Below are 23,908 nucleotides of genomic sequence, written 5' to 3'. Positions count from 1 at the left end.
TTTCCAAAAATGATAAAAAATTAATTACCAAAAGGAAAGGTAACATTTTGAGTAGCAATAATCTACTACATACATTTAATAAATTAAATATGCAAAAAGAATACCAGCATTTCTATTTGGTATTATTCTGGATATATTATATAAAGCAATTAGATAAGAAAAAAGGATTTAGATATAGAAATATTTAAAAGGAGGCAGAGCACATATAATTATGTATAAATGATAGGACTATATTCCAAGAAAAATGAAGTAATTGAGGGAATTCCTGCTGTAACCTGGTGGGTTAAAGATCTGGTATTGCTACAGCTGTGGAGTAGGTTGCAGCTGTAGCTGGGATTCAGTCCCTGGCCTGGAAACTTCCATATGTCATGGGTGCAGCCATTTTAAAAAAATAAAAGGAACTGATATAAAATAACAGTATTGTAAGGTGGCTATTTAAAAGATTAATAGTAAGTAATCAAAATGTTTCCTATATAAGACATAACCAGTTAAAAAGATAAAATAAGAAAGGGGTATATTACAATAAATGCAAAAATAAGATAAATTATCCTGGAAATTGATAAAAATAAATACATAAATACATTGGATTTAATATGAAAAACTTGGACCTACTAAGAATCATATGAGAAAACATAGTAAGTAGGAAATTATATCTTTTAAAAAGATAGGACCTGATATTATGAAATATTCCAGTTTTCCCACAATTTATCTGTTCAATCAGATCCCATTGTATCACCAAAGATTTAGGATTATATTCATAGCAAGGTATTTTGAATCAAAATGATATCAAATTTTATCTGAAAATACAGACTTTTTATATAACCAAATTTTTTTTTTTAAAAGTAAAATAAATGAGGACTGTGACTCTTGCCCAACCAGATATGTAAATTTATTACCAAACTACAGTAACTAAAATAGTTTGGTATACTGGTTCAGAGTAACAGATATAGAGATGGAAATTTATTATATAATAAATTGTGTCTTTCAAGTGAGGGAAAAGTAAATTATTGAAAATTTCTATTAATATAGATATTAGGTATTTTGGCAAAAATTAGACAAGATTTCTGTTTAACTCTTGAACCAAAATAATATAAAATGACTCAAATATTACAGTTTAAAATATCAAATCATGAAGGCCAAAACATACAACAAACACAAGGAAATATGTATAATACAGACCACAACTTAAAGTTGCCAAAAGAATTTAGAATTTGTACTGATGAGGGCTCACAGTGTCTAAGGATCATTTACTCAAGAAAATATTTAAGTACATTTGTGACTCTGTAGGCTGTAGGGTGATTACAATGATAGATATGAGCACCTTTGGCGACTGAAACATCCCTTCGGAGCTTCTAGTACCCTGGATATAGCACATTTCCCGTAATACCTATAGTTCAACATGAGTAATGCTACGTTAGCAATATGTAGAAGCAAGAGTTAGAGTTATCATCTTTAAGTTTAGGAACTTCTAATTTTCAAATTTTTTTCTGATTTATTTATTTTAAGATTTTTATTTTTTCTCTTGTTGATTTACAATGTTAAATCTATTTTTTTTAATTGAAGTAAAAGTTCATGTACAATATTGTGTCAGTTTCAGGTGTACAGCAAAGTGATTCAGTTATACATACATATGTATCTTTTTTCAGATTGTTTTCCTGCATAAGATAATACAAAACATTGAGTAGATTTCCCTGTGCTATGTAATATGTCCTTGTTGGCTTTCTATTTTATATATAGAAGTGTGTATATGTTAATCCCAGACTCCTAATTTTTCTAGAATAATTGCCATTCGGAATAACTCTTGTTAATACTCATTTGTAATTCGCTAGATTTAAATTGTGTCCTGAATGGAAAGAAATTGAGAAAATTATTAATTTGGTATAATAATAATACTACTTTCAAAAATAAAAACAAATTATTTGACAAGTAAAAATATTTGTTAGAGAAAGTTTCTTTAAATGGATTAAAAAATATAGTACCTGTGATGGAGTTCCTGTTGTGGCGCAGTGGTTAACGAATCCAACTAGGAACCATGAGGTTGCGGGTTCGGTCCCTGCCCTTGCTCAGTGGGTTAACGATCAGGCGTTGCAGTGAGCTGTGGTGTAGGTTACAGACGCGGCTTGGATCCCGCGTTGCTGTGGCTCTGGCTTAGGCCGGCGGCTACAGCTCCGATTCAACCCCTAGCCTGGGAACCTCCATATGCCGCAGGAGCAGCCCAAGAAGTCGCAAAAAAGACAAAAAAAAAAAAAAGACAAAAAAAAATAAATATATATATAGTACCTATGAAAATACTTGGGCAAATATATTTTACACTTCAAAACCAAGGTTAATATTGATAATGTCTTCCTCTTGGTAAAAAATTACTGTATATAGCCTCAGGTATCTCAGCACTTATATTTTCTTAATTTAAAATGTTATGATTAATAGAAAATAAGTTTTTCAAATTAATAACTTAAAATGCAACTTCGGGGATTGGGGTAACTTTATTTAAAAAAAATAAGCCCTTTCAGAAAAAGTAAACAATCAATCTGGAAAAATACCAGATGAGAGCATTAAGGACAGATATTTTTAGGAGCTGATTCTCTGATATATGCATATTCACCTATATATGTACGTATATACATATATAAATTACTATACAGATGTCTTTGAAAAATCAACATAATGAGATTTAAGTTTGTTTTATTTTAATGAACTTGCATTTTTGTTTCTTAGATCTGATTATATTTTTTCATCTGTCAATAGACATTTAAGTTGTTTCCATGTCTTGGCTATTGTGGATAGTGCTGCTGTGAATATAGGGTTGCATGTATCTTTTTGAATTTCAGGTTTGTCTGGATATATGCCCAGGATTGTGATTTCTGGATCATATGGTAGTTCTCTATTTAATTTTCTGAGGAACCTCCATACTCTTTTCCATAGTGGTTGTACCAATTTATATTCCTACCAACAGTATAGGAGGGTTTCCTTTTCTCCACACTCTTACCAGCATTTGCTATTTGTAAACTTACTAATGATGGCCGTTCTGACCAGTGTGAGGTGTTACCTCATTGTAGTTTTGATTTGTATTTCTCTAATGATTAGTGATATTGAGCATCTTTTTATGTGCCTACTATTTTCTCCATTTCTATTGGTTTCTTTTCATTATTTTTATGGTTTCCTTTGCTGTGCAGATGCTTCTAGGTTTGATTTTTTTTTAAATTAACTTGAAAGTATTTTATAAATTCAGAAAATAATATAACCAAATTGAGAGTCAGCAAATAAATCTTTCAAAATTATGCAATTAAACTATATTTTAGAACCTGATTATTTTCAGTAATATTCTGGTATGGATAAGAAATATTTGAACACTTCAGCTGTAGAGGACACTATTGGCAATTGTCATACAGAATAATCTCAAAACATCACCACCACAGTACTATAAAGGGGTATTGATATTCTCTTTTAAAGATAAGGAAGCTGTGACTCATGGTAAATGATTTGCTCAAAGTCACAAGTCTTAGAAGTGAAAGTCTGAATTCAAAGTTTGTCCATTTTTGGGTGTGGAACTGGTGCCAAATTTAATTTCTGATCCCTAAAAACTGCAATACAGGGAGACCAGAAGGGCAACATTTGTGTAAAAAACTAACATTATTTTAGCTTTTTCTTAATTGGTTTCTTTTTAAAGAAACTTAAGTGTCCCTGAAATATGGCTGCTGGGTAAGTTTGCAGGGATTGGCAGTTCTCTTTCAAACCTCTTGGGGTTATGCCAAAGGGACGAGGTCCCATGGGAATTTGGTCTGAATTTTCATCCAAATGAACACCTGCTGTCATTGTTCCGGATCCATCCTTTAGTCAGCAATGCCAGCTCCCTCTTTGTCATGGAACCCATTCAACAAAAGGAAAAGGCATGCCAGTGTTCCTCAATAGTTTATATTTTTCCCCACTCCTTGCTACATGATCCGTTGCCTGAGTATCTTGGAGATGGATGAGGAGCTAACATTGTTTACCACTGGCTTGTTGGTGTTCTATATTTCTAAGAAATTACTCGGTTACAGTCCAGTCTACTTAAGTCGTTTTTTGATATTCCCTCTCTCTTTCCTCCTACCTCCTCTCCTTTCCCCTCTCCTTCACTTTGTCTTATTTATGTTGCTTTGGAAAGGAAGAGACCTGTTATTGCAAAAATATATGCTTGTAAAATGCAAATTATAGTACACAGTCTACTTTTAAAAGTTTCATCCTATACCTTAGCGGAAGCAAATAGTTCAAGCAGAGGTAAATTCAATGGTAGTCTCCCTGTGGATAACTAATATTGATCATTCATTCTTAGTGCTTGATTCATATTTCTTTGCTGTCATTTAACTGATCTGTTGGATGTATGCATTTAATTATAAGGTATTCCAAATTGAGTTTGAATCAGATTAGAGATAAAGTCAAAATAAATGATTTTTTAAAAATTAATTGACAAAAATGCTATGCTGCATAATATACCATAAATAGCCCAACTTTCTGTTATTTCATACTGCAGCTTCACATTCTGACAAAAGTATATTTATGGCTTGTTAGTGAGAATTCTTTAAAAAGGAAGAAACTCTGTGATTGGGTGTGAGAGCATTTGGACCAATAAAAATGAGCATCTTGATATTCTTAGCAAACTAGGAAATTGACCAAACATATGTAACAAAGTTACATCCTAGAATATCCCACCATAGAATTTGTATAAGTTTTTAATTTTATAACTGTTTCAGTACACACCTGTCTCTACCTTGTGTCCTTTTTACTGTGGATTAATTCAATTATTCAACACTGTTTAGAGGAGAAAATGTACAGAAAACTTATATTTCTGTCATAGCTCTATCTTGCAGGGAAAGGCAGCTCTGCCATCTGCAGCGGGCTTTGGTCCCTCTCTTGTGCCTCATGCTTTGTTATGCATGAGTAAGCCCATTAGCCTTTTCATTTCATTCATTAGACTTTAAATCCTTGATTAGTGTTTTCAGGATTCTCTCAAATACACAACTTCTTTATTTCTTTTGTATTTGGTTTTTCTCTTTCTTTTATTCTCACTTTGAAACAAAATTAATAGTTAATTGCAACAATAGCTCTATTTCTATTGAGGTGACTGGTAAATATATTAGTTTCTCATTGGGGTGATTAATCATGTGTAAGATGAAGAATGGGAAAATATCTCTTTGCTTGGAATTTCGGGGACAACTTTTAAAAGTCAGCAAGAACAGTCTCTGTTTGAAAAACTTGAATCACAGTATTCTACCAATCTCACACATTGTGTGATTCTCTTAGAAACTGAATTTCCTAAAAGGAAGAAACATCCATTAAAGAGCAGAACTGATGATGCATTTGGGGTCTCAGAGTTTAGTTACACTTGTTACCAATTTTCCAAAAATAAATGTTTCTCTTTGTTCCTTTTCTTTGTTAAGCCAGAAAGTAGCTGATGGAATGAACAGTTAATTATTACATATCCAACATATTCTTTGCAAACCTTAAAATCATGTATTATACTTACCTTTACTAGATATGCACCCTCACACTATCTTTTTACCCCTAATTAATCTCAAAGAACTTGGAGCTTCTCTACCCAATCATTTCTCCACTTATGCCATCCTTTTAGCTTTCGTATAACAATATTTTCAACTACTTTTGACATCTTTGTTCATATGAACTGCCTTAAACCTATTTTAAGCATGAGGCCAAAACCAGTTATTAAAGGAGATATATGCATTTGTTAGAAATCCATTCCTGGAATTAAATATGAAAAATAAGCAACAGTAACTGAATCACACTTTTTTAGTCTGTAGTTTAAAATCCACTGAATTTGTGTTGATTACACATTTTTGCCTAATTTCAGAACATCTTGGCAATGTAATTCATGGGAAAATTTAATTTAGAATATTATTTTTTTTTCTCTTTTAATCATTATTTCCACATGATAATAAGATTATAAACTGTCTTGTTTTTCATTTCTCTTTCTCTCCTTAGGATGCTTCCATTGCCCACAGATTCCACATCATGAGAGAAAAACACCCAGAAAAATTCAACAGTAGGTAAGGTAACAAATGACATATTATAATTGTGTTTGCTGTTGATGACCTGTGTCATAAAAGGGATCACAATATGGTAGAAAGCATTTTACATGTAATGACTGAATAGGGTTTAGTGTGTGTGTAAGTATTAACAGAAATGTAAAATAATAATTTTTCTTACTAGTTTTCATGAGGTTATAATGGGGAGTCCAATGTTGTTATCTCTAGCCCATTCTTAGGTGCTAAGAAGAAAGATTTCATGTGTAAGGTGAAAATAGCGTTTTATTAAGATGTACTGCAAGTCTTTCCATGGCTAAGTATATGAGGGGTGATCATCCTAATCCTACAGGAAAATATAAGGCTCTGATTTGATCATTCTGAGTAACTGTGCATTGCATAAGTAACATATAACGACTTGAATCTTTGTACTATCAGTCCTATATTGTTGGCCTCAGCTAAATGCAAAGTAAACCAAAAAAAAGAAAATGTCAATATGGACAAAAACTACTTTTAAAGAGTTTTTTCTTCAAGGTAAAAAGCATTGACCAAAGTACTTTTGCTACTATAACAATATGCAGACATTATTTCTTCCAAAATATAGGCATTGACTTTTTCTGATATTCAAGGAAATAGAGAAAGCTTTGACTATATTATCTTCCCCATTTCTAGAGGGAAATATGGCTGTCTTCACCCCACTCTCCAGGAAAAATGAGGCAGAAAAAGTGAATCATCTTTTGCTTCATTTGAACTCATTTTTACTCTATTCATTTCACAAAGTTATGAAATCATAATCAGCATTTATATACAGATATTTAAGTGATTTTTATATTAATGTTCAAAGCGAAAGGCCAGTAGTCTTTGAATTTGGCTGGATGGACCATTGTGCCATAATGTTACAGAACACTTATAATTGCTTCTACAAATTCTTACATTTATTTCAGTTTTGTCATGCAGTAGTAGATTGACATAATTTTCTTCCATGTAGTTTCATAGTAAATAAATGCTGTTAAAAACCGTTTTAGATTTTTCTTAACTATAGATTTTAGTGTACTCTTTATACAAGAATAATTGTATTAAATAGTTTAACAATTAGTGAGGTAATAACTGATTTTTCATTATGTTAATCTCTTTACATGTTTTAGGTTAAAATAAGTTTCAAGCAGAAAAAAAAGATGTTATTTGAAAAATGTTGCATCCCGTGTACCCTTTCAGGAGTTCTACAATTTAAAAGCTCATTAAAGGCATTAGGAAATACACAGGGGGAAGTGTTTAACGGGGGGAAAGTTTTGTCCCAAACTTATTGAGCACAGAGGAGGTGGGAGAGAGAGGGGAAAGGGTGGGAGGGGAGAAAACCAGTGGAACAGAGAGATTGGGGAGTGGGGAGTGAGAAATAAAAACTTTAAGTTTTAGAGTGGTGCGTCAGTATGTTTAGGTTACACTCAAATTGACAGACTATATGTAAGAATGCTGATCTTTATGATGATCCCTCAAATGTGAGAGGCTAATGAATTCTGTTCTCCAGAATAATTTTAATTCTTTTTAATAGTAAAGACTTCTCTTATTCATATATGTCTATTTAGGTTTTTGTTATCGATTGCAGTACCAATTTAGGACATTCCTCATTGCCCAATATGTGGTTAGATGCCATTTACTTCACTATGCTTGTAAACTCCAGTGTGTTTATAAGATATGAGTACTTCTTATTGAAACTTATTTTTACATTTCAGTCACAGATAAATCTTGCTATTATAGTTTAAAGGGAATATTTCATTTGGAACAGTAACAACATGGAAAAGACTTTCTGTATTGACATAGGTCACATGTTTCTGTTGTGAGTTCAGAGAATGCAGTATCTATCAGTGGATGCTCAGTGTGTTATTGCCAACTATTTTTTAAAGTAACAGCCCTAAAATTATAGATATTACCCAGTTAATTATCCATATGTATTTCAGTCCACGCTTTTGCAGATTGTCTTCACTTAGAGTTACAAGCATTTAGACAATTCTCTAAACTATAATGCAACATATTCAGAATATGAACATTTTATGATAACTTTCTATGAAAAAGACCTGCTAGATATTGTGCACAAGTAATCTCATACTTACAAGAACAGATTTCCACATTTCATGATTGAGACAGATTCAGCTATAGCACTTTCATATTTTCAAGAATTTGCAAATGGGCTTTTTTAAGTACTCCTAATAATGGTGTTTCAGATCAGATCTTTTGTCACAATAAATCATATGCCATTAATATAATCTCCTAGCATGCTCACCTTGAAATTCATTTATATTTTAAAGAACATGATGTTTCTAACATTATCTTAAGGAAATTAATTACCAAAATATATAGTTCTCTCTATGCTTCTTATGACAGAAATTGAAAGAACTGGGAATGATAATGATTTTTCCGGTGGTACTTAAGGGAGTGCTAGTTGAGAGGTTTATATCATATTCTTTTCCAAATTTCTCTGTAAATCTAAGTTAACTGTTAGAAGGAAATATATGCTGTTCAACTTTCTAAACTTTAAGGTAGTCTATAGTCAAAATGAATTTAATTAAATGTCTTTTTAGTCTGAAAAAATTCTGAAAATATTTATGCTATTTAAAACCATTTCCTACATAATATTGGTGTTTAGAATATTTACATAACTTGACGATTATTTACAGTCATATTTATACTTATAATTCAAATATATTACACCTTTCTGGGTTTTATTTAGAAAAAACATTTTAAGTTCTTGCTTTTTAAAAATGGTATTAACAATTATATGTAAATACACTAAAATATGCATCTATTAATAATATAATTATGAACTTATAATGATTTTGGATAAAATACAGAATAAATTTCCTGTGTAAAACTGTGCAGCATTGACAGGGGCTTATAGGTAACTCTTCAAAATTTAACTAACTATAGAAAAAGTATTGGGAGTTTACAAAGATTTCTTAATATTGTAGTCTTAGCTTTTTTAAAAGAGCCAATTCAGATTCTTAACACACAGCACTTAATACATTTGCTAGCAAACCCTGAAGGCTGGCAGTACTCTACAAGGGTACTATTTCGGAGTTCTCATTGTGGCTCAGCAGTAATGAACCCAACTAGTATCCATGAGGATGTGGCTTCAACCCCTGGCCTTGCTCGGTGGGTTAAGGATCTGGCATTCCCATGAGCCGTGGTGTAGGTCACAGACCAGCTTGGATCCCATATTGCTGTGGCTGTGGTGTAGGCCAGAGGATACAGCTCATAATTCGACCCCTAGCCTGGGAATTTCTGTGTTTAGGGCAGGTGTGGCCCTAAAAAGAAAAAAAAAAAAAGATACTATTTCATTAAGTCGCATTAATTATTTAAAAGTATTTGTTCTCTATTTCCCTAAGAGAGACAAAGATCATTTTCTTATCCTCCTGTTCAAGAGGTGTGTGCCTAATTTCCGTCAAACTTTCTGTTTTTTTATGAAGGTATCTACAAATAGAAAACCAAAATTGTTATGTAAATTTAAAATAAGGCAGTTTCCCTCAGAATCTGGGTATGATTCATGACAGAGGGCCTTGCCTTCCAAATGTGTGACGAGAAGAAACAAAACTGAAACGGTGGTATTAAAGACTGTTAATGTGGTATTACTCTATGAATGAAACTTAAATTTGAAAAGAATTTATGCTCTATAAATTACTCGAAGTTAATAGTATACATGAATTTAGAAAATTTGCATATACCTTTAAGATCTCACTCATTCTGTGGAATGATTATTGATTTTTTTTCTAACTGTATGTAATGAGACTCTTTCTCTCTGGGACATTAGTATCTACACAGTGCATGGAACATAACGAACTCTAGATAGGTATTTGGTAAATTTATTCATTATTTAATATTGAGTGTATATTTGTTTTCAAAATACCCTGCAACTTTTATAGTTTATGCTTTTTATAGTACCAAAATGGTAATACAGAAATAGTTGAAGTATGCCTAAAATGAGTCTTCATTTTGAAGAACTATTCTTTTAGATGCTAATAATGCCTTTTACTTTTTTCCACTCTTCATGTATTTAATATTCAAAACGTTCAGACAGCAGTGTTAAACAGAAATTTTTCAATATAAATCTTTGAGCATTATGAATACCATGCTAATGAATAACAAACTTACTTATAGATTTGTTGTAGCACTTTTACTATCAACTTAAGTTAGTAATACATTATTATCTGTCAGTTATCACTATTTATCTGGTGATGGTGTTGAACTTAAAAAGACTTTAAAGATTTGTCTCACTTTTTCTGTATGTGTGTAATTTTGCAAGTTGCATATCATGTGATATTAAGCTAAAAACTATAAAATTCAGTTTGGCATAAAGTATAACAATCCAAAGAGATAACTGACACAAATATGTTTTATTAATCAAAACAGGTATAAAATATAGTGATGTTGAAGAGCCAGTTTTATACCTGTGCATTACTTATTTTAAACTTTGTTTATATTTCTTAACTTGAAAATTATTCTGCAGTCCTTTATATGTGAAAAATTATAATTTCCAATTTAATAGAGAAATAAAACCTATGAATCTTTTTTTTTTTTTTACTTTCTACATTGGTATTGTAGGGACAGAGCAGACAGACAAGAAGTCTGAAACAAACATATGTCAATTGATAGCTAGACAGAAAATTTCAACCGAAATTCTAGAATAAAATATGAAGTTGAAAATGATATTTCAGTAGTGATGGAAAATGCTATATCATAACCTGATATTTTTACGATTTAAAGGCCACTTAGAAATTGTTTCTCTGAGTGTTTATTTTATTCAATAAAATAAATGTTCAAACCTTTAAAAGCATTGTTCAAATTCTGCATGACATTGTGTTTAGGGCATATGATCTCACTTTTGTATCCATTGGTCAGGACAACTTCATTATTGTACAGTGAAGCATTTTTTTTCTGTGGAAAAATGTAAATTATGTTTTAATGTAAACTTTTAATGTTTTAATGTAAACACGTATAAATGGTACCACCTTTTAGGTACCAGCTAGGGAAATGACAGTACTTACATTAAAAATTTAATCTTTGTCACTTTTAGTATTTTTGAATAAAATTTATATTAGGAGTTCCCATTGTGACTCAGTGGGTTAAGAACCCAACTAGTATCCATGAAGATGCGGGTTCGATCCCTGGCCCCACTCAGTGGGTTAAGGGTCCAGTGTTGCTGCAAATTGCAGCGTAAGTTGCAAACACAGCTCAGATCTGGTGTTGCTGTGACTGTGGCATAGGCTGGCAGCTGCAGCTCCAATTCGACCCCTACCCCTGGAACTTCCATAAGCCATGGGTGTGGCCCTAAAAGAAAAAAAATCTATATTCCTTAGGAAGGTTAGCATTACACAAGGACCTTTTGGACAGACTTATGAGAATTCTATGACCTAAAACATTTTTTTTTTTTATGTTTTTATTTTCTGTGTACCTAACCAACTTTGGTCTGCTTTTAAAGAAGAAACATACTCATTGTTCATTATCACTTAGAATGACTACTCAGTTATATCCTTTAAATAGTATTTCCTGAATTTTTTGTCTAAACATTATCAAATCAGTTTTTCCAGATGACTAAACCATTATCGTCATCTAAGTCATATAGTGTGTAGATAAATAGATAGATAATATATAAATTTATGTGTGTACATACACATATTAATGATGCGTAGATTTATTTATTTATGTACATATATACTACATGTATTTTCTGAGTTTCAGATTTTCTTATTTATGTAAATTTTTCATAATTGTATGTATTCTTTCTACAATGTATTCCAATATAAAACCTTTAAATTAATTTACTAATAGGAAGTTCCCAGAGGGTTATCAACCCAGTTAGTATCAATGAGGATGTGGTTTTGATCCCTGGCCTCACTTAGTGGGTTAAGGATCTGATGTTGCGGTGAGTTGTGGTATAGGCTAGCAGCTACAGCTCCAATTCAACCCCTAGCCTGGGAACTTCCAAATGCTGAAGATGCAGCCCTAAAAAGACAAAAAAGAAAAAAGTTACTAATAACCGTACTTTTATATTCATTTAGGTTCATTTCTGTGTTGAAACTCATTTAAATATTTGTATGATCTGAGCAGATAGAAATATGAACAGTATACAGAGTTCCCGTCGTGGCGTAGTGGTTAACGAATCCGACTAGGCACCATGAGGTTGCGGGTTTGGTCCCTGGCCTTGCTCAGTGGGTTAAGGATCTGGCGTTGCCGTGAGCTGTGGTGTAGGTTGCAGACGCGGCTCGGATCCCGCATTGCTGTGGTTCTGGTTTAGGCCAGCGGCTACAGCTCTGATTCGACCCCTAGCCTGGGAACCTCCATATGCCTCGGGAGTGGCCCAAAGAAATAGCAAACAGACAAAAAAAAAAAAAAAAAAAAAAAAAAAAAAAAAAAAAAAAAAAGAAAGAAAGAAAAAAAAGAAATATGAATAGTACGGTTAAGTAAATTAGATCTGTGTACGCAGTGATTGGGGCAGGGGGTGAGTCACCTGAATCTTTCGTCATTATTTCCTTGTATCATTAAAGAAAATCACTCGCTTTTATATCCAGGTTATTCAGAATCAAGTTTGTAAGATAACTCTTTGGAATAGAGTGAGAACTGGAGGATAAATAAGGAAGAGGTTCAACAACTTCCTTCCGTCTTTGCCTCTCGCTCTTTTCTTCATTCTTTCCAGATTTCTTATCCTGCTCTCTTTTTTTCTTTATTTTTGACGTTGCAGTGGAGTAACAAAAGGATGAATGAAGGTCCTGAAGTTTAAGATGAAATATTCCTATCTGCTATTGAGCTGGTTGATTATTTACTCTGTAGACACTTAATAAGGAGTTCTTTTTATGTAATGGGCATCCACCTAAACACTCAGTCTTTTGATTCTGTAAGACAAATGAGGGAAATGAATTTGAGGTTATGTAGAAATCTTAGATGATTATATGTTCTGCAGAGAATATAGGAGAAAGAGTCTCCATTACCAGTACAGAGGGGGAAATATTTCTTGAGCTCCCAAGTTAAGGTGACTCATGAGCTCTCAAGGATATATGTTGAAATCAGGGTTGCTTATTTATTGTCTGATATAGCTGAAAACAAAACATTTATTTCTAGTTTTCCTTTGCAAGATACATTTTATTAATACCATCTCCAAGCAAATATTCTAAATATTTCCTCCTTGATTTTGCATTTCTATTCAAAGGATTCATGTTTTTGCTTTACATGAATTTTCAAGTGTTTTATGCAAAAATTTTATACACACACAAACATGCAAACACATGCACATACTTTCTAGGATACAAAATAAAGAAATAAGGATTTGTGAAGTGACAGTAGTTAATTTAGACATGTCCACAAAAAGCACAACTGAATAATCCAAAATATTGAATATCTTCTTAAAGAGAAGAGTGCTAAACACTAAGAAGGCAGTTTAACAATTTCTGCTCGTTAGTATAGATTTGGTGTCTAAATGGAAACTTACAGGAAATAGTTATCAAGTTAAAGCACTACATTATTCCTTGCTTTTTATAAGCTGAAAACAAATATATATATGGATATATTATATATAAATATGTACATCATATGTAATTTCAGGTAGTCCATAGTATATCATCAATTTTGAGGGAAAAACTAAAGATAAGTTTAGCCATCAGTTAAAGCTACTATTTCTAGGATCTCTATCCCCAATTTATCAAATGTTTTTGTGTTGAAAACTCTGAAGCTCCTGTTTTCTTTGTTATGCTCACTTTCTGTTTTTCTGGTTTAGTCTCTAACTGCATGAAGAGCCAGGTATGCTCTGGGGGCTGAGAGGATCCACTAATGTAATTAGACAATGGGCTGCTGACTTTGGGGAAGGACCTTGTAATACTGACCAATGATAATAACAGATTTTTTTTCCTTTGATTTTCATAGTTTATCTATCTATAGGCTAGCATTTGGAATTGGTTAGAGTTCAGCTTTTGTATTCTTTAGTATAAAGTTAGTGCCATATAAGTTAGTTAATTTGATAAGAAGTTTAAATAAATAACTAATTTGTAGTATCCAGGTGCTTTAGGATTTACTCCATCAATGGTATAATAAAAGTGTTTTTGATTCTTCAGCAGTAAAATTTGTTGATTCTTGGTGGAAGTTACCACTGACACAGAAGCTTGAGGACCTTTGTCATACTGCTTCTTTACAGGACATATTAAGTGTAAAGTACATCTGTCTCGAACTGTTTCCAAAGAGGTTAATCACCTCATTATAAGGTGATTTTACCTGGAACGTAATCCCCCTGGCATGGCTAATTGGAACTGATTTAGGTGCTCTCTCTTGCTTCTTGCTCCACCTAAGTGTTAATTACTAATGCTTTTCCTTTTGGAATACATGTTCTTATATGGGTATGTTCAGCATTATTTTCTGACTGAATATAATTAAAACTCTAAACACTTAACCTTGAGTGGCTAATTTACTTTAAAAAAAGATTTCCTTACTTACATTTTTTTAGAAAAGAAAGATAATCTCAAATATGCAGCATTTTTAAGTTTGTGTTTTCTACTCTGTATTTCTACATGACTATTGTTTTTACAAAGTAGGGAATCTTATTTAAGCCACCCCTAATCCTATGTACTAGCTTTAAAATCTGAAGAAAATATGTTCTTAATGGGTAAATGTCTGAGGAGATTTAGAAAGTAGTACAAAATCTTAATTTATTGGGAACTTTTAATTTAAATTTTTAAAATTCTCTCCGTCCCACCTCCACTTTTAGCAAGAAAATAAGACATGCTGTAACTTCATTGTATTTTTTAAGATTTTTATATGGCAAACATGTATAAGGAACCAAAAATATGCTAATTGCCAGGACATTCCCTTTACTATTGTATTACTTCATAATAAATTTTTTTGCCACCATGTAGTAACAATTCGATTTCTTCCCCTTCCCAATAATGTTGTTACTACATTGTTCAAGCCCTACTAACAGTGTCCTAAGACTTGTCATTGTCTTCCTGTCTCTTCCAGATTCTTCCCACCCTTTAATTCCAAAGCAAATGTCACATGTTTTCTGGTTTTGTTTTGACAGCCATTCACTTCCACAATCAGAATCTCTTCTGTTTACTGTTACTGAGTACAAACTACTTGAGAGTTTAGCAATGTTAAAACAGTGATTTGATTATATGTATAGTTCTGTGGGTCAGTAGTTCAGGTGGAATGAAGCATGGATGGCTTTTCTTTGCTTTATCATGCCTGGGCCTTCAACTGGGAAGATTCTGTGGTTGGAAATGATTTGATACCAATAGATGGAGTTATCTGGAGGCATGGTAACTCTCATTTCTTTTGGCTGATGCTAGTTGTTGGTTGAGAACTTATCTGTTGCACTTACTAATCAGTGTTCTCCATAGAAACAGACCTGGTATACATATCCTTCATATGTATACATATAGTATATAGCACTCATATAGATATGTGTGTGTGTGTATATATATATATAATATATGTACATGCATATGATATCAGTCACATGACTGTGGTGACTAAGAAATCCCAGAATCTACCTTCTGCAAGCTGGAGACCCAGGAAAGCAGTGGTGTAATTCCCGAAGGTCTGAGAACCAGGGGAGCAGATGGTGTTAATCCTGTTGGAGGGCCAGAGAAGATGAGATGAGATGTCCTGGTTCAGTCAGTGAGGCAGGGAAAAGGGGCGGATTCCTCCTCCTTTTGCCGTTTGTTCTTGTTAGTCCCTTAACACTTAGGATGATGCCTCCCCATACTGGGAAGGGTGATCTATTGAGTCCATCAATTCAAACGCTCATCTCATCCAGAAACACACAAACAACCCCAGAAGTATTGTTTAATTTGAACACCCTGTGGCCTAATTGTCACATAAAATTAATTATTACAGGTACTTAAAAATGGCTCCTCCTGAGTTTTTTCAGAGTGTGGTAGCCTAGGATGCCTGGACTTCTGACTTGGCAGCTCAGGCCTCCAAAGGTTAGTATTGCAGGAAAACAGGTAAAAGCTCTGTAGCATTTTCTTGACTTAGCTTTGGAAGTCAGAGCTTCACATTCCCTGTACTTTTCTTTTTCTTTTTCTTTTTTTTTTTTTTTTATCTTTTTAGGACTGCACTCATGGCATATGGATGTTCCCAGACTTGGATTCCAGTTGAAGCCACAGCTGCCGGCCTGCACCACAGCCACAACAATGCCAGAGATGAGCCATGTCTCCACCCTACACCACAGGTTGGAGATCTGCCACAGATCATGCAACGCTGGATCCCCAACCACTGAGGAAGGCTAGGGATCAAACCTGCGTCCTCATGGACACTAGTCTGTTTCATTACTACTGAGCCACAGTGGGAACTCCCCCTGTACTTTTCTTGATTGAAGTGGTCAAAAGCTTACTCAGATTCAAAGGAAGGAGACATGTATAGCACCTTTCAAGCACAGGAATATTAAAATGTGTTCTAAAACCTTTATAGAGGGGATTCAGTATGAATAAAAACAGGTTGTTTCAAAAGAGATTAGAGTTTAATGGGAATCATCTGTTGATACTAATAGTACCATTTGTGGATGTTCATTGCTAGGTAAAAAAAAACAGTGGATGACTTAGAAACCAGTGACTAGTAAATACCAAATTTTTGATAAATATTAGCAGTTATTGTTCATGATCTTATCACTTGCACTGAGCCCTCAAGCTTTCTCTCACAGTGTGTTCACCTTACCTCTCTGACTCTTCTTAGAGAGTCTAATTTCACCTTCAAGGCTATTCCTACAGAATCCTATTTCTGGTAAATGGCAAGTAAGATGGCCTCTAAAATCAGACGTGGACACCTGCAACACATGCGTGCTCAGAAACTCAGATGTAATGTCTGTGCTGTTACCAGAGCTTCAGACTAGGTTCGATCCAAAGATAAATAAATTGTCAGGTACTAATTTCATGTTCCCTTTTGTTTTTGTTTTTGTTTTTGGTTTTGGTTTTACTCTCCTTCACATGTTAACTTTGTCCTTAGACTGAGTTAGGTTATAGTGGTAAATATTTTCAGGATTTATATCTACAAACCCACACTGTCCAGAGAGAAAGAGAAAGGAAGTTCTGATAGGCAGTTTTATTGGCTCTTCATATGTCACATGCCTGCCACTGGACTGATCACTTTCACCAGAGGATAGAAATCAGTTCCCTTGAAATCATATAGATCTCTAGATGGAAACAGCAAGTGATTGGGGATTGGGAAATAGATGCAGTTATGTTAACTATACATATTAATAAGCAATTAAAGTCATTGGTTACTAAACTTGCCTCCTTAGAATTTTTTAAATTTTCCTTTTGACTTTTTTTACTTATTCTTTTTTACATAAACCTGAATACTACCTTACAGATTCTGGTCCGAAAGTTTCACTTGCTGGAAAATAGCAGATGCCGTTCTTACATTTTCATTATCTCAATGACTTTTGCCAACAAACGAGAATTATTCCATCTTTTTCTGTTTTCCATTAGCGAAAGCTTAGCTTGGTATTTACCAAGTTGATTCCCTTCCATGTAACTGAGTGGGATGTTGAACTTTTCTGTAGAAAAATCATAAAATGACCAAACTTATCTGAATGTTCAGTGTTTTTTTTTTTCTATTTAATTTTTATTTTATATTAGAGTATAGGTGATTTGCAATGTTTGCAAAGTGATTCAGATACACATGTATCCATTCTTTTTCAGATGCTTTTTCCTATAGGTTATGCCAGAATACTGAATAGAATTTCTTGTGCTATATAGTAGGTCCTTGTTGATTATCTGTTTTATATATAGTAGTGTGCACTTGTTAATCCCAAACTCTTAATTTATCCTCCCTCTCTGCCTTTCACCTATGGTAACCATAAGTTAGTTTTTAAAATATGTGTGTTTCTGTTTTGTAAATAAGTTCATTTGTATCATAGTTTTGGGGCATGCCCACAGCACATAAATTTCCTGGGCCAGGAATGGAACCTGTGCCATAGCAGCAACCTAAGCTGCTGTGATGACAATGATGGATCCTTAACTCACTGAGCCAAAAGAGAATTCCTGTATCATATTTTTACATTCCACATATAAGTGATATCATACGACATTTGTCTTTCTCTGTCTGACTTGCTTCACTTAATATCATAATCTTTAGATCCATCCATGTTGCTAAAAATGGCATTATTTCATTCTTTTTTCTGGCTAAGTAATACTTCTTTTTATATATGTACTTCATCTTCGTTTTGGACTTTTCTCTGTCCAAGGATATTTAGGTTTTTTTCATGTCTTGATTATTGTAAATAGTACTGCAGTGACCATTGGGGTGCATGTATCTTTTTGAATTATGGTTTTCTATAGATAGATGCTCAGGAATGGGATTGCTGGATCAGATGAGGGCTTTATATTTAGTTTTTTAAGGAACGTCCATACTGTTCTCCATACTAGTTGTACCAATTTACATTCCCAAATAAGTATAGTGGAAAGTTCCCTTTTCTCCATATTCTTGCCAGCATTTATTATTTGCAGGCTTTTTGATGTTGGCCATTGTTATTGATGTGAGGTAATATCTCATTTTGGTTTTACTTTGCATTTCTCTAATAATTAGCAATGTAGAGCATTTTCCCTGTGTTTTTAGCCTTTTGTCTCTATTCTTTGGAGAGATGTCTATTTAAATATTCTGCCCATTTTTTGATGGCATTGTTTGTTTTTCTTATTGAGCTTCATGAACTGTTTGTATATTTTGGAGATTAATCCCTTGTTAGTTGCTTCATTTGCAAAGAGTTTCTCCCATTCTGTGGGTTGTCTTTTTATCCATTTTTCTGTTGTCTTTTTGTTTTGCTTATGGTTTTCTTTGCTATGCAAAAGCTTTTAAGTTTAACTAGGTCCCACTTGTTTATTTTTATTTTTATTACTCTAGAAGGTGTATGCAAAAAGATATTGCTGTGATTTATGTCAAAGAATGTTCTGCCTGTGTTTTCCCTTAAGATTTTTATAGTATCTGTACTTACATTCAGGTATTTAATCCACTTGAGTTTATTTTTGTGTATAGGGTTATACAATGTTCTCATTTCATTCTTTTACATGTAGCTTTGCAATAAGGTTGATCCATTGGCTTATTCTTTCACATGTAGCTTTGCAATAAGGTTGATCCATTGGCTTATGTAAGCTTCCACTGGTGATTAGAGCTGGATTTTGTCCCTTTGTTGAGCAGGGCCATGTGAAGGGGTGTGTTTAGGGGTGGCTGTGGGCTCCGGACAACTTTAGGCAGCCTGTTAGCTGATTGGTAGGGCTGTGTTCTCACTAGGTTGATTGTTTGACATGAGACATCCCAGCACTGGAGCCTTCAGGCTGTTGAGTGGGTCAAGGTTTGGTGCCAAAATGTCTAACTCCGAGAGATCTGTGCTGACGAATATTCCCTGTGGCCTCCATCACCGGTGTCCTTGCCCCCACACTGAGCCACAGCCAACCCCCACCTCCCCAGGAGGTCCTTCAGGACCCACAGGTAGATCTGGCCCAAGCCTCTAGGGAGTCGCTGCTTTGCCTTGAGTCCTAGTGCAGGTGAAATCTTATATGCACCTTCCAAGAGTAGAGTCTCTGTTTCCCCCAATCCTGTAGGGCTCTTGCACTCAAGCACCGTTGGCCTGCAAAGCCAAATCCTATGGTGGCTGTTTCTCCTGGTGCCAGACCTCCAGGCCAGGGAGCCTGATGTGGGGCTCATGACTCTCTCTTCTGTTAGGAGAACCTCTGCAATATAATCATTTTCCAGTGTGTGTGTTGCCCACACAGCAGGTATGGAATTTGATTATATCCTCAGAGCACCCCTCTTAGCATCTTGTGACTTCTTTGTCTTTGATGTATATTTTAATATTCTATTTTATTTTTTCCTGATCTTTCTTTCTCTCTATTTCTCTCCTCTGTCTTTGGTATGGAACAGAGAAAGAAATACTCATTCATCACTGACTTTCCTTGATAGTCTATATTTTATGTTAGTATTCATTTGATTTGCTCTGTAGCGCATCTTTCTAACCAGGTCTTTGTTTTTCTCTTCTCTGAAAATCTTTCTAAATGTTGAAAACTTGAGTATAAGTATTCAAGAAACCCTCTAACTATTCATCAGATAGACTTACCATATACCCAAAATAGAGATGTTTTTTATATTATATATAATTTTCTTAGACAAATATTCTTAGAAAATTAATCACTTCTTAGTTGATGGCCTTATATTTCAATATTCTAAGAATGTTCACATATCATTTATTCAGCAAAAAATTAGATTTACACATTTATATTCCTTTACTTATAAAATGATTACTACCAAATTTTGAAAACTTTAACACAAACATCCTTACCACAATTTCATATTTTCCCATTATGTTTAATGTGTAACATGAGAGAAATATTTATTATAGGTCTGTAATACAAAAATGCTTGGATAATAAGTAAGGTTAATAATTAAATATCCTCCCTGCCCTTGAAAAGCCTGCAGGTCAGTGGAGAAGAAAAACCAAATATCTAATCACAATAAAATGTGGTAAAGACTCTTACTGAAGTTAAGTGCAAAATTGAGTGCAGTGTGCTACCAGAAGGAAGTGTCTATTTTTGTCTGAAGTAAGAAGAAAGGAGGACATCCCACCAAAAGATGGTCTTCTCATATCTCTGTCCACTGCTTACAGCAGCATCATCAAGTTCCTCTACTGAAAGTCACACATATCACTTCTGCTCAAATTGTGATTTAGTGAAGCAGCCATCCTGAAAGGCAGGAGCTTGGGAACATGTGGCCTCACACTGTGGGGTCATAGGCTCATCTCTAGCCTGGGAAACTCTAGTACACACAGAAAGAAAGGGCAATAGACACTAGAAATTGATTAGCAGTCTCTGCCAAAATCTTCACATGTTGTGAAAGTGAGTTGGGCTTTTCATAGACCTTAGGATTCTTAGTTCACTTTCTTGGCTTTAGGAAGTCAGTTACATCTACATTGCTATGGTTCTTATCTTCTCTTGCATCTGCTTAATGATGTAATAAAAATACAGATACTATGAAAAAATCTTATAATAAAACCTGTTTGTAGTGCCAGCAATCAGCCCACATTTATCAGCTTTATACATCAGCTTTAAGGAGTTTCTGTTGTTGTTCAGTGGTTAATGAATCCGACTAGGAACCATGAGGTCGCGGGTTCTATCCCTAGCCTTGCTCAGTGGGTTAAGTATCTGGCATTTCCATGAGCTGTGGTGTAGGTCGCAGATGTAGCTTGGATCTGGCATTGCTGTAGCTGTGGCGTAGGCCAGCAGCTACGGCTCCATTTAGACCCCTAGCCTGGGAACCTCCATATGCTGCAGGAGCGGCCCTAGAAAAGGCAAAAGACAAGAAAAATAAAAAGTAAAAAATAAAAATAAATCAGCTTTAAATCTTTACATGTCCATTTACCTTTAAGAAGGGCCCATACCACATATACCACCCTTCTAATTTGCTGATGTCAGTCACTGTGATGACATAGTTTGTTTTATTTTTTCACACAGAGGTAATCAATTCTTTACATGTAACTTTTACGTATTTATTTTATCTTATTATCCTTCATGGTTTTTTTTTTCTTATTTAATTCATTCTGTTTTAATTTTTAGGGCATATTCAAATTACAGATGTCATTTAGAATTTTTATAATAACTTAAAGTACAGAAACATTCATGTCCTAGAATTCATGTAATCTGTGAATTTATTAGTATGATATATTTATTTTCATACTCAGTTACTTTTACTCGCATTTCTTACATTTCACACAAGTCTAAACTAACTTAAACTATTACATAAATTTCTAATGAAACCTCTATTGATTTCTCTTTATTTATCTTGTCAGTCTTTATTAGGAAAATTACTTCAGAAAAAAAAAAAACAACTTGGATTACCATGAGCACTTAAAATAATGCCACAATAGTTAGTACCCATATTATTTTCATTATGCATTCTTATAGCCTAGTAGATAGTTATAACAGTTGTCTTTTGTTCTAACACTGTACTATGAAAAAACTCACTGTTAATATATTTTAAAGGCTACACTATGTTCCAGTACTCTTCCAAATGGTTTTCTTGGATTATTTTCTTGAATCTACCCACAACCCTAGGAGATGGTTGTTCTTATTATTCCCACTCTACCTATTCGAAAACAGGGTTATAAGGAGTTTGTCTATTCTACGTAATCAGTAAGTTACCGTTCTATCCAGATGAACAGTTATATAATACATAGCTACTAAACAGAAAATAGTTTTATTGCTCAGGGTAAAATATGAGTTTGTTACCATTCCAGCCTCTTAAGAGTTTGTGGCTTAGCAGGGGAAAATTACACGTAAACAAAGCTTATAGTAGCACTGTGAGATGAAAGCAGCAATCAAAATATCATACATAAGGATCCAAAGGAGAAAATGATTTTTATGTGGTGGTAGTGTGGTGGAGCTAGGGAAGGCTTTGTAGAAAACAGAATTCCTGAACATGGTTCTAAAAGATGAATATGCAGTTTGCAAGTGACTATGGAGTTAATGAGAGGAATATCATGTGTTGAAGTGGCACAAAACATATCAATGTATAGTGGGAATCATAAATGGTTCCAGATAGATAGATAAATGGGTGAATAGATAGATAGATAGATAGATAGATAGATAGATAGATAATGTTTGAAATGTGAGAAATGGAAGGTTGAAGAGGATTTTTTGAACATACTTAGATCACAGAGAACTTGAATAGAACCATTGGAACCTGGGACACATGAGCTAATGTAAAGCAGTTACGGGGTTTAACACAAGAACATGAGATTAAAGAAATGGATTTTTAGAAAATTGGCTACTATTATTGAATGTAGTAATTGTTATGGCCATGATGGTGGATGTGAAGGAAATGGTTAATGAAAGTATGTTAATGAAGGTGGAATGGTATCAACGCCGAACAAGAGGTGAATACAGGAGGAAGAGGTGATACGTGGGAGGAAGATTATGAATTTGGTTCTGCACTTGTTCAATGTGAGGTATCTGTGAAATATCAGTCAGTTCCATAGACAGTAGATCCTTTACAGGACTGGTATAATGGGGAGTGTCTGGGATGGAAATGAAGAGCTGTTCAAATAAAAGAGCCATTCTTGCTCCATCATTTATAAACTGGAACATTGGTCCAGTCAAGATTAATGATAATTGGGTTGTTTGACAAGATTTGGTTATTTTGAAATATACTCGTTATAATAAATAGTAGCTGTGATTTTTGAAGATGCTGAATTAAAGTCATTGGTGAATTATATGTTCATATATTATGAGATAAAATTATATATAATTACAGTATATATACATTTGTATATACTATTATTAATTGCTAGCTTTATCAGAGACATTTACTTACCATTTGTTGATGTTTGTTTAGACTAGTTTATCAGAAGCATTTATTATGTAGGTATATAAACTTATTAAATTGTTTCTTTAATTTTTAGGATAAAGAATTTAAAAACCTACCTTTACGATGATCCTGTCAGAAAAGTATATTTTTCTAGAATTCTTGAAATTAAGTTTAAAGTTCAAGTTGTTCCATAAAGTTTTTATAGATTCTTAATTCCAGAAAGAAAGAAGCTTTAGGACATCCTTACTTACAGGTCTTGAAAAGACTCTCAAAGTGCTTTAAAGAAGTTGATGAATCCAGCCAGCAGAGGGCGTGGGCCCCCATGCACTTAGTCATTGCAGCAATCCTTGTAATAAGACAACACAGAAAGAGTCCTTTCTTAAGCATACTGGCAAAATAGTTGTTTTGCTGAGTGTTGCATTAATGCCAGAAGGTAGATGTTTATACCAGTAGTTCATCTCTTGTGTAAATATGCATCTCTTTTAGCAAAGTGTAATTTGAATGTCAGCCAGTACACTTGAGAGTTCTTTATAAAATGCCAAAATCTGATCAATCTGTTGTGAGAGGTC

At 33.8% G+C, this 23,908-nt stretch overlaps 1 protein-coding gene across 22 annotated transcripts in view; it reads left to right on the top strand.

Moving 5' to 3' along the window:
- DGKB (diacylglycerol kinase beta) overlaps positions 1 to 23,908 on the top strand; it is a 786,786-nt gene that overhangs the window by 473,362 nt on the left and 289,516 nt on the right. For all 22 annotated transcript variants that reach the window (XM_021102444.1, XM_021102447.1, XM_021102453.1 and 19 more), the window contains one exon: positions 5,974 to 6,038. In XM_021102444.1, the coding sequence (XP_020958103.1) occupies positions 5,974 to 6,038 (65 nt within the window). The remainder of the gene's footprint in view (positions 1 to 5,973; positions 6,039 to 23,908) is intronic.

The sequence above is a fragment of the Sus scrofa genome, chromosome 9 (genome assembly GCF_000003025.6).
Source record: "Sus scrofa isolate TJ Tabasco breed Duroc chromosome 9, Sscrofa11.1, whole genome shotgun sequence".
Classification (NCBI taxonomy): domain Eukaryota; kingdom Metazoa; phylum Chordata; class Mammalia; order Artiodactyla; family Suidae; genus Sus; species Sus scrofa.
The sequence above is the reverse complement of the archived record's forward strand: the minus strand, read 5'-3'. Positions and strand labels throughout refer to the sequence as shown.